The 12,929-nt window shown below is 31.2% G+C and overlaps 1 protein-coding gene across 1 annotated transcript; it reads left to right on the top strand.

The window, feature by feature from the left end:
• Positions 1–8,223: 8,223 nt before the first annotated feature.
• On the top strand, positions 8,224–10,143 carry LOC103484838 (scarecrow-like protein 32). Its single transcript, XM_008442140.3, has one exon. The coding sequence runs from the start codon at positions 8,453–8,455 to the stop codon at positions 9,857–9,859; it is 1,407 nt and encodes a 468-aa protein (XP_008440362.2). The 5' UTR covers positions 8,224–8,452; the 3' UTR covers positions 9,860–10,143.
• Positions 10,144–12,929: the final 2,786 nt, after the last annotated feature.

Here is a 12,929-nt window from a genome sequence, read left to right as displayed (position 1 = left end):
TCATAAGAAATCAAAAAGAAAAAAAGAAAAAATTATATCGGTAAATCTAGTAACGAAATGATTAATGAATGGGGTTTAGGTAATACAAATGGACCCATGACTTAGTCAAAGTATAGTCCCATAAGCGAGTCTTAACCTTTGTCTTGTTTTGTCTTTTTCCTTTTTTTATTCGTTTCACTTAGAATAGCTCCAATTTTTGGTTTAACCTTTAAGGATAATAATACCTATGGTCCCTCGTACACTAATTAGTTCTTTGATACCAATGAGGATCATCCCTTTGCTCCCATATCCTCTACTTCTCTTATGGACAAAGAATTTGTTCTTATTATAGTCACATATTGGTATAGATAGGTTATAACAATGTGTGTTTCGGCTAGTAAATTATTTTAGTTTTTGGTTATAATGATATGTTTTTCAAGTTTAAATTATTTTAGTTTGAAAATAAAATAGTAAGCATTACATGCCGTAAATATTTAGTAAATGAGAAACTTTAAAAGAGTACAATATAGTATTTAGTATAGAAAGAGGTGGTTATTATAGTCAATCGACTTATTCGGATGCCTATTTGATCATAATGTATTGTTCTTTACCTTATCATTTACGATATGAGATTCCATTCATATTTCTCTTTATTGGACCAACAACTTGTTTGGTTGTTAAGGCTTTGATGTCATATTAGATAACTTGAGGTTTTATCTCACAATTTGAAAATGAGATGAGTATCTCATTTATCTTATAAGGAATATGAGATCTATTAATTTTTTCAATACGAGATTCTAAATATGACTTCTCAAAATGGTGCCTATTTTGGATTCATCACATCCCTTAATTTCACTTTATAACTTTATATCACTAAGTGCAATATTTGTAGACTTGAACTCTCAAACTTAGAAAAAAATTATAGTCAATTAATATTGAACCATGCTTACCTTTGATGTGATATCTGATGAGTGGAAATGATGTTTCATAGAATATTATGTGAAGGTATGTAGTGTTAGTGATATAAAATTAAATTTACTTTCATCTATAAACTTAAACTTTTACGTCAATTGTTAATTTAAGATGGTATCAGAGCAAATGGTCAAAGGATATTCATGTTTAAGTCTCTGCAATGTTATTTCCTTTCCGTTTAATATTAATTTTCATATTTTAAATCTAAAGATAATGAGATATATTAGTAATATGTAATTAAATTTAACTTTTTAATTTAAATATCAATATTATATATATAAAAAAAAACACCACTAAAGATTTAAAAATTTGTTTAAGAGGGGGTCCAAATTGAAATTGGAAACAAGTTATAGCTTTAATTAGAATCAAAATTTAGTATAGACGTAAAACTATTGGTTGGAAAAGCATTTTCTTCTTCCTGTCTCCTTCCTTTAGAACATTTCAGAGATTCCCTTCTCATGAAAGCCAGAAAAAAACAGTGTTGAATCATTTGTTCACTTCAAACTTTTCAAGTTTAAGTTTACAATACATATACGATACTTCCAATGCTACAAAACGTTAAATAATCAAGTAACTGGTAAAACCCAATAAGATTTTGTGCTCTGATTTCCCATTCCTCACACTCTCATACTAACAAATATAAGATTTTTCAAAATCCAACATATCTCTCTTCTCTAAATATTCCTTTTGTTGTCTATTCAACCAAAACTAAACCTAACCCCCAAAAAACAAACAAATTTGAAAGAAATTCATTCCCTTTATTTCTTTTGTCCTACGCCATAATTTGTAAATGGAACCATAAATTCCCACATCGCTGCTTTCAAAAAAGAAGTTACACTTTTAATTTTTGATTAAACGGCTAATCAATCGCTGAGCTTCGTCACGTAAGCTTGTAACTCGAGTGAGGGCATTTAAGGAAAAGGAACATCGGTCCAACATCTGGGCCGGGTCTAATTCGGCTTCATTCTGGGCCAGACCGTTTCAAGCAAAGAGATGGGCTGTGTTCTCTGGGCGGAAGCCCAAACGGGTACAGCCCTTAAAGCGGAGGGGAACGCGTCAGGCTGGCTGACAGAGCAACGACAAACTCCCGCTCTTTGCGGTGAAAGGATATCTGACCGGTGCCTCTTGGGGCCCGCTAGGTCCAGAAATTGGCCTAATGGACCGTTTCCTTTTTGGAAAAAGTTCTGTGGGCCTTTTCTTGGCCCAATTTGGTCTCCCTCATTTATATATCATAAACGGGAAATTGTTTTTTTCTTTTTTTTTTTGAATGTAAAAACCCTATTTAGTAATTCCAAAGGAATAGGTTGAGAGAAGGAGACAAAAAGTAACAATCTCTTGATTTTATTCTAATTGTGGTGACGATTCAAACTCGACAAGAAGAAGACAAGAAATGCAACAAGATAATGAAAAGAAAAATATATTAATTTTCTTTTTTTTTTTTAAAACAAGGCTGCGCAATATGGGGAAAATGCATGGAAAGATTATCACAAATTTATATATTAATTGAAGGTTTGACCCATTCCAACACCTAAAGAATGGTTTAAAGTTAAGTTAATTTTCTATTCCAACTCACATATACGGACATTGGATTAGGTCTATATCTTTTTAATTATTTTAATTTTACTTGACTTCCTACTCAATTTTCTAACATAATTTTCCCATCAATAATTAATTCAAATGGGTTCTCTTAAATTCAATTATAACATTATAATAATAATAATAATAATATATATATATATATATATATATATATATATATATATATATATATATATATATATATATATATATATCATTGTCATTGGGTAGTTTATCTTAAATTTAACTTGGACTTATGCTATTTAAAACTCACTATAAATAAACAGAGTTTTATCAATTACTAGTATATGTTGAATTTAAATATTCCAACTTTTGTTAGTGTAATATCAATATGTACACTCTTTCTCTTTGGGAAATATTATTGTATGAGACGTTTATAATTAATTATTTGACTAAAGAATAATTTTTTATTTAAAAATTATAAATTGTTATAAGTGAATCAATTTAAAATATTTATTAAAATTACTTTCATGTAATCGTCAAACATATCAATTCTTATACTGTGTAGCAGTTCAAAAAATATGAAATGAAAATAAATGGGCACTTACACAAGTTGATAAGTATAGTTGTTTTTAAAATTTTAGGTTTTACATGATGTCTATCGAGAAAAAACATGATCTAGAAAATAAAACTATAAACCTACCAATTAAAAAGAGAAGATTTTTTTAGCCCAGCAATGTGGGAATGAGGATCTAATCTTTAATTACTGGAATGAAAAATTAGGTTAATTACCGTTGACTAAACTTATTTTTACGAGATTAAATATATTGAAAACTAAGCATTTTTTATTAGTTAATTTACGTTTTATTATTTTACTTACATCTCTATAATAATTTATCTGACTTGAAACTGATTTATTTTTATTTTGAATTTTTAAATTTATGCTTGTTGGTTCTAAATTTATTCAATAATGATCATGGTTGTTGAAGAAACACCTGAGTTCCTTAGTCAAAATTATGGAAAAACAGGTTTCTGAAAGCTTTTTTCTTCTTCTTTTCATTAGAAACTTAGTCTGATTTCTTAAACATAAATAGTAAAGAAAGTGGATAATAAAGCAGAGAGGGTTTGAGTAATATTTATAAATTTTATTTTAAAACAAATTAAAGAAGATCACATGACTGTAAAAAAAAAAAAAACGTAAACAACCATATATGTTATATCTTTCTTTAGAAGAAAAATTAAAAACAAAAATTCAAAATTTCTTATAGATACATGAACAAAGTGAACAAAGAGATCAAACATCTCAAACCTCAAACATTATACTAGTTGATCAACTATATCCAAAGGAGAATTCTAATCTTAAAGGGAATTTGTAAAACAAAGTTTAACAAACTGAACCATTACTAAAGGATAAATATATAAGAGATTGGGGTTTGATTAATTAGTCAATAACATACAAATAATCGTCGGCATGTGTTTTGGCTTTCCATATGTTTTGGGCAACTTTCTATAATAATAACAACAATAATAATGTGTTAATGTGTGTTGTCCACTGGAGCTTAAAAGATAAAAGAGTTTAATTTGTAGATTAATAAATATATAAAAAGAATATCATAGTTTTGAATAATAAATTAAAGCACATGTCGTAGATGCTTACGTGTTTGTTTTAAGTGTTGTCGTTTTGAATCTTTTTATAAAGGTGACAACAAATTAAATGCATGTTTCAGAATTCCTTTTCTCAGTATTTTTTCACTTTTTTCTTTTCAACTATTATTCTAATCTATATACATATACATAATATATATATATATATAAGAAAAAGAACAAATGGAAATGTGCAGCGAAGGGTTATTTTTGCTTCAACACGTATGTCTTGTAGTCATTTGGGGAATCCTCCTCAAAATTCTCCAAAATTAAGAAATAATAATAATGGAATGAATAAAAACTAATATATATATTCATCAATCTCCATGAAAATATAAATGTTGTGTTTTTGGTCTTCATGTCTTTGCATGCTTTTCTTTGCCTCAGATTCTTCTTTCTTCCTCTCTTTTGTGGTCTTTTCCATATCATCGGCAGCGCACTTCTTTTTCCACTGCAGGGAATTAAAAATACATAAGGCCTCGCCTCGTAGTCGCCTCCAATATTCCTCTTTCTCTTTTTTCCTCCACCAATGGGGGAGCCTCCAATTTGAAGTATATTAATTAATCCATTTAACTCATATAACATCTTTGCGTTAGGGTTTTTTAGGGATTGTTTGAACCTGTAGGTATATGTTTTACACATAAAATCTCAAATGTTAGAGCAATAACTAATGAATGAAGGTATCCATATAGTGTAGCTGTAACAACTGAGACAGCACAGGAGGAGTTGATCAATGAATCCAAACCACATTTTAACAAGAGAAATGCAACCATAGTTAAAAATGCTTAATATGTATTCCTACTAGTACTACTACTACATGCACTTTCACTTTTTGATGATCAATTATATATGCTAAACTAAATAATGCTAGTTTGGCTCAATGTCTCACGGTTGGTATGTCATAAATATCTTATTTTTGACTTGAATGACCAAGTATTATATTGGGGTTTTTGCTCAATCCATGGTTTAAAGAAATATGTTATATAAACTATCTAACTATAGAAATACAATTGTTTCTTCGTAAGTTGAAAATTTCTTCTAAATAATACACGATTAGTATACATCTTTGTATTGATTATATATTGTCAATTTCATAACAATTATATTAAGTGGTCTTTTGATAATTTTATTTTGAAAAAGTATGAATGGCGTGAGACAAAGCAATGCCCAAAAAGAAACTAGATTCATCTTTAAAGCTAGTTTTCTTCGGTCTCATTAATAGTTTCACAAGTAGGGATGCATAAGAATGAAACCGTCACTAATATGTATCTAAATAATGTTAGACTAACTTGTTTCTAACAATACGCAAGAGAGTAGAAATCACTAGATACATTCAAATATCTCAACTAAATTGTCAAATTCTTAGCACGATCTTCTCCAGATGATGCTAAGCCTAATATGTTAGTATGACAACTTTCTCCAAATATAAAATTTTGTAGGCAGACTTATTTAATTAAACCCCTTTTTTGTGCAATATTTATGTACGTAACTATTTGTTGTCATAACTTTTTTTCAAAATTTAGAAACCATTGTTATGGTTTGAAAAACTAAAATACGATCTTGTCTGACTAAATTTTTGTGTTTTCATATGCAAATTAGGGTCGGAAAAAAAAAGTGTGGGAAAGAAGATGTACAATAATAAGCATGTAATTGGACTGAAATGGGTTAAACGTAAAACACCATAAAGTAGTTTTACCAATTGATCCTGAGGTAAGGAAAAGTAGTGAATATAATGGTCTATTTGGGTGTGGGGTTGGGGTCCAAAGAGAGGGATATATGATGCCTATTCCCTCCAACATGGTAACACACTAAAAGGCCACACAACGTCACATCCCTAAATATTTAGTCTCAGTGTATGTTTTCACCCTTAATGAGTTAGTCTTTGAAAGACATTTTATAATAATTAAATGGAACTTAACCATCAATAATGACAAGCTTTAGTATTTTAATTCATATTTTTTCTCAGAAAAAAAAAACGTTTTTGATACTTTATATATATTGTGAGTTAGAGTATTAAAGATGAAGATCAGAGTATAAGGGATCATCACACTTGTCTTGAGTTACCTACCAATTAATTTCTGATGACAATAGATCCCACAAGTATGTAATGAAATCTGTCATCAAAAACTTTTCCTTTTTAACTTTAAATTTAACTTCCTTTATACATCGATGAACACAACACCTACATTGTATACACTGTACGTCTATCTTTGTGTGTACACAGATATTGATGATAAATGCAACTTAACATATGGCACAAGACTAGTGATAGATATTGAATAACTAATTAACTTTGGTTCAAATCAAAAAGTGGTAGGGATGCAATCAAAATCTCTCCTCAACTAAATAAGAGAATAATCAAGGGAGGAAATATATCTCATATGAAATTTTTCGGTAAAATAAAAAATAAAATTGTGAGGGTTTATGTTCAATTTAAATAGATAATATCATATTATCACAGAGACATTTGAAGTTCGTTATCTCTAACATAATAAAGAATTTAGCGAAAAATTAAGATAAAACATGAGTTTTTCAAGTTCATATTAAAAACATTATTCCCATTGGTAAGGCATTCATGCAGGAGATATCTCAATAAAGATCGAATGGTTTGAAAAGAACTAAGTCACTATATTTCAAAACTCATAATCATATACTAAAAAATGCCTCTCTCTCTCTCTCTCTCTCTCTCTTTCTCTTTCTCACTCTCTGTCTCTCCTTTAGAGGTGACAACACAGCAGTGTACTGGTTACCAAATTTGTTTTGTTCTAATAATACCAACACTTACTCTCATTATCACTTTGCTCATTTCTCTCTATTTTGTGATGTTATTTAATGTTTGTAATTTAGATCAGGGATGATACAGAGAGGATATATGCTGCATTGCTTCCAATATTTATTATTCTTTTTAACTAACATGTCACCTTCATACATTTCCTTTGAATATCCATAAATGGTCCCCTGCAGGCCCCGATAAGATCTTCAATATATATACATTTTAATTAGAAAAGGAAAATTGATTGATAGATGTTGAACATCCAAATGCATATATATCACCTTGAGAAGGGTGCATCCCATAATATGACCAATCAATTTTCCCACTCCTTCTATATTACTTTACACATACATACACAAATTCAAAAGACTGCAAAAATTCTGCCCACCCACCTTTTTTCTTTTTCTTCTTCCTTTTCATTTAAAGATTAAATTTCTTTTGTTCTTTTGTTCTTTTTTCTTTTTTCCTTTTTCCTTTTTCATTCACCCAAAACTCCATGTTAATCTATGAGTTCAACCTCGTTTCCTTCCTTTTTATCTTCTATTTTCATCCATTCACCTACGACTATTTTACCTTAGGTAAAATGTAATTCATTTGTGGTAATAAAAAGGTGGACGTATACTTCATTTCATTTGAATATGCTCCATAATTGTAATGAACTATATTGGGATATGACTCCGATTATGGTATCAAAAAGTGCAATCTAGAATAATTATATCATATAAAATGTGACATGTTCATAATTTTAAGTAAATGCGATAGTTGCAACTAAGAAAAACTAATTTAATTTACATATTATTATTTTAAATTTTCTTTTAGGTTTTTTTTTTTTTCCTTCTCTTATCTAAGAACTTAAAATGTGAAAAGACAGGGGGAGTCTAGTCCTAAGAATGGAACCCAAAAAAGGAGTGTAGATCATGAAAAAAAAATTCTATTAAATTCTTTGAATCATAAAACCCAAAAAAAGAGACAGTAAAAAGGAAAAGAAGTGGATAAAAATGATTTGGTGATGATGTGAGTCATTGATATATATGTGTGTATATATAGTGAATTTATGAATGACCCGTGAGCCAAAAAGGTAAAGTATAAGTGGTTCCAAATCCCAGCATACAAAACCTCCATGTTGTGTGCCAATAAAATGACAAAATCCCAAGTCCCACTTCTTGACAAAACAACTCTGGCCACGGCCGGCTCCTTTCCCCTCCTGCTGGCTGCTGCAACCTCCTCACATGCCACCAAATCCCCCTTTCATTTTCCCCCCACCTTTGAGATATTGAGATATCATACAATTTCAGACCACACCCACCCCCCCTTTTGACCTTCCCTTATGCCTAATTCATTCCATTCCCGGCCTTTTAATTTCTGTTAATAATTTCTCTTCCCCCGAGGCTCTTCCTCTCGTCTCGTCTTTTTCCCTTCTCTTTGTCTCTCAATTCCCTCTCCTTTCCTTTTTGGCTATATCTTCTCTGTTCTTTTTTTTTTTTTTCGCCTTTTCCTAATTTCTCTTTTGTGTGTCTTACCCCTTTTTGGTTGGTTTCTCTCCCCATGATGCAATTCAGCCATACACCCCAACGCTTCCACCGAACCACCACCACTATTCCTTCTTCCTTTTCGGATATCTCAATGAGTAATAAAAACCAAATCACTCCCACGACCGGGCCGTTTCGAAATAGGCGGCCATGGCCTGGATTATTCCCTTGTTCCTCCAAAGCTTTGGGAACTTGCTTGGGTGATGCTAATTGTATGGAACAGTTACTAGTCCATTGTGCCAATGCTATTGAATCCAACGACGCTACTCTGGCTCAACAAATCCTTTGGGTCCTTAACAACATTGCCCCTCCTGATGGCGATTCCAACCAACGCTTAACTTCCGCTTTCTTACGCGCTCTCGTCACACGCGCCACCAACACTGGCAACTGTAAGATTCTTGCTGCAATTACCACCGCATTCTCTTCTTCCATCACTACTCACACCTTCTCTCTTATGGACCTTGCCACCTTCGTGGACTTAACCCCTTGGCATCGCTTCGGCTTCACCGCTGCCAATGTTGCGATTCTGGACGCCATCGAGGGTTACTCTTCCGTACACGTTGTTGATTTGAGCTTGATGCATTGCATGCAAATCCCAACATTAATCGACGCCATTGCTACACGGTTCGAGGTCCCTCCATTACTGAAACTGACGACTGTAGCTGTTGTTGCCGTTAAAGAGGCGTCACCAATGCTGGAGCTTTCGTACGACGAATTAGGTGCGAAATTAGTGAACTTCGCGAGGTCTAAAAACGTGACCATGGAATTTAGAGTGGTCCCGTCTTGTCATACAGACGGTTTCGCCCGTTTAATCGAACAAATCCGAGTACAACATTTAATTTACGGACCTGAAAGTAATGAAGCACTCGTTTTTAATTGTCATATGATGCTTCATTACATTCCTGAAGAAACATTAAACCCAAGCCCATCTCCTAATTTCGACATGTCGTCTTCCACCTCTTCAATTCGTTCCATGTTTCTCAAAGCAATCCGTAGCTTAGATCCAACGATTGTGGTTTTAGTTGACGAAGATGCGGATTTCACCTCAAGCAAGTTGGTTACACGATTGAGATCGGCGTTTAATTATCTCTGGATTCCTTACGACTCCATGGATTCGTTTCTTCCTCGAAGCAGCAAACAGAGAGAATGGTACGAAGCGGATATTTGTTGGAAGATTGAGAATGTAATTGCTCATGAAGGGGTTCAGCGAGTTCAGAGATTGGAGCCGAAGGGGCGGTGGGTTCAACGGATGATGAACGCCAAATTCCGAGGGGTTCCGTTTGTGGAGGACGCGGTTTCAGAGGTGAAGACGATGCTTGATGAGCATGCAGCGGGATGGGGATTGAAGAAGGAAGAGGACCACTTGCTGCTGACGTGGAAAGGCCACGACGTCGTTTTCGCCACTGCTTGGGTACCTTGCTAAATTAACCGTTATTAGTTCCTTCTTCCTTCCTCCTCCTCCTCCTCCTCTTCTTCTTCTTCTTGTTCAGAAAAATTGACTACTACTCCTTTGCTCATCATAACCCTTTTTGACTATTTTGAGATTAGGGTTTTAGGGGTTTTAATTGTTTTTTTTTTTTTTTCCTTATCGGTATTTGTAGTGTGTGTGTTTTTAGAATCGTGAAAAATGAAGATCATATTTGTGTAGCTGAGGAGAGTTTCGTGTCATATTTGCAATAAAAGATATGATCGATACTTTTTTTTTAACTCTGACATTTTCTAGTAGTACACATAAATTATGTACTCTTTTTTTCTTTTTTTCTTCTCTCTTTCTGATTTCTTTTTCCGGCATCTTGCACTGTGTAACAATTATTATTTATCACATGCCATCTTCTGTACCTATCAAATTTTGATCAATTAAAATATCTAAAATCTAAAACACTACACACACACATATATATATATCTTGATTCAATTCATTCAGAATCTAAATTAGCACCCTTATTCTTTAGCTTATTGTTTGAAATTTGTCCATGCTCTCTGCTTTTACATGCATGAAGTTGAGTAACAATTGGAATTAGGGAATCAAAACCTTTTGTCTATAAATTAAGATGGAAGGTCATATCAATTACTAAACTCGTTTTGTAGTTTATAATTCTAAACTGGGAGATTAGGTTATATCATTTATAACTTCGAGTTAATGATGGCAACGTTTTCATATATACGTCAATTTTAATTTCATCTATAAAATTTATAATATTCTGTTTTTTTTTTTAGGAATACTTGTTTATTTAATAGAATTCCTAAATTATTATAAATGAATCAATTATCTTTGAAAAAATACCGATGCTCACACTTGTAGACTTTTTTCAAATATGATATTAGCAAAATGAACAACCAGCTAGCTATGAGAATTGAGGTATGAATAATTTTTTTAAAATATTCTCAAACAACTAAGTTGATTTTTGCTTAAGAAAACTAATAAAATTATAAAATATACACTATATTTATCTATACACAAAACATAAACATAGGCGATGGCATAAATTGATACGAAAATTAATAATTTTAAATTAACATAATTATTGGTTTAAAATTTTAGATGATATATATTTTGTAAATATATATATACAATATATAAATTTACCTATCTAAAAAGATGTTGTATATATATTTTTTAATGTTCACGTTGTTTTATGTTTTATAATCATTTTACTTACGGGTATATGATATAATTTCTTAGCAAAGATCGTTTATCATTTTCTTAAATTAAAAAAAAAAAAAAAAAAAAAAAAAAAAAAAAAAAACATAAGAGAATTCGAATCTCAAACGGAATGTACAAACAACTTCTTTACCAACTGATAATCACTACTAACGGATAAATAACAAATTTTTCTTTTTTTAATTAGTCAATAACAAACAAATAATCGTCGGCATGTGTTTTGGCTTTTCATATGTTTTGGACTAATAATACTAATAATAATATTAATAATAAGTGTTACGTTTGTAGATTAAACTAATAATAATAATAATAAGATTAGGGAACTAAAATTAGTTAATAGTTTTATATAATAAAGCACATGGCGTAGATGCTTAATCTCATGCTTACGTGTTTGTTTCTGGCGTTGTCGTTTTGATAAACGTGAGAACAAATTAAATGCATGTTTCAGAATTCCCTTTTTCAGAATTTCTCACTTTTATATATTTTCTTTTTGTTTGCTTCAACCCCATATGTCTTGTAGTCATTTTGGGGGAATAATCCTCCTCAAAATTCCCGAAAATTAATTCATTTTCCTTTCTCAATTACTAAAATCTAATCTAATGTTCATCATTCTCTATATAAATACAATATGTGTATATATATTATCTTTTGTTTTGCTCTCTAACTTTCTCTTTTGATCAATTCGACTGCAGAAAATTAAAATACATAGATTATTTTACACTTTTCTCCCACCAATGAGGGAGCCTCGAAATTGAGAAATTATCCATAATGCAGCCTGTAACACCCGAGTTATCATAGGAGGAATCCATTAATGAATTATTCAAACAATAGTTTGATGAGAGAGGAAATACAAAATTAATGCTTAATTAAAAGAATTGATATGTAGTACTTAACCATGTCCAACATCGTTGGTTTCAAATAATTCTAACTAACAAGTACGTGGCTGAGGATATATACTAAAACATTTCAAGAGACCTAGCTAGGTTTTGTTTCTTGGGGACAATCTTGATCTTGACAAGTAAATTAATTCTTAGTATGGTTAGGTTATAAGAGATGCAAAAGAGTGTTGAGTTTGTTTGGTGTCAAATATAAAATCTAAAGCTTTGAATCTTTCAATAACATTTGTGCATGGGTAATAAAAACCAATTTTTAAGGGGAGAACACTATCACATAATCTTGAATAATAATGAGAGCTAGGCAAAGGAAAAGTAGTGTGGTCTATTTGATGTGGGGGTTGGGGGTCCAAGAAAGGGATGCTACTCCTTCAATATGGGAACAAATTAAAAAGGCCCACACAATGTCACATGCATATACATATTTAGTACTCTATAATATATTTTTCACCCTCAATTTATAATATATAAGGAAATATGGTTCACAAAATCTCTAATCATTTGTTTCGTTCTAATTAAATTAATCAACCCATCGATCTTTAGAATGTTAATTATATTAATGGATACTTTATTTATATATTGTGTGTGATAATGTTAGAAAATAAAATTTAGAGTAATTAAAATATGTAAAGTTCAAATAATTTCCACTGGATATCTAAAAATGGTCCATGGATAAGATCTTCAAAATATGGACATGGATCTACCCACCAGCTTTATACAGAGAGAGGGGAAAAGAAAAAAAGAAAGAAACAATTGAGTGAGGTATAGAGAAAGATCAAAAATGCATATGGTATCACCTTGAGAAGGGTGCATATCCACACCATAATTTGGCCAATCATTTTCCAATTCCTCGACAATGATTTACATATACACTTGGAGAATTATTAGATAATTATTATCTTTTATTTAGTTTAATTGTTAATTTAAATTAATTAGTA

Source organism: Cucumis melo, chromosome 8, assembly GCF_025177605.1.
Source record: "Cucumis melo cultivar AY chromosome 8, USDA_Cmelo_AY_1.0, whole genome shotgun sequence".
Lineage (NCBI taxonomy): Eukaryota > Viridiplantae > Streptophyta > Magnoliopsida > Cucurbitales > Cucurbitaceae > Cucumis > Cucumis melo.
The sequence above is the reverse complement of the archived record's forward strand: the minus strand, read 5'-3'. Positions and strand labels throughout refer to the sequence as shown.

Bases quoted from the DNA above. Each gene is read 5' to 3' on its own strand.
- LOC103484838 (XM_008442140.3), top strand. From the start codon at position 8,453: ATGATGCAATTCAGCCATACACCCCAACGCTTCCACCGAACCACCACC.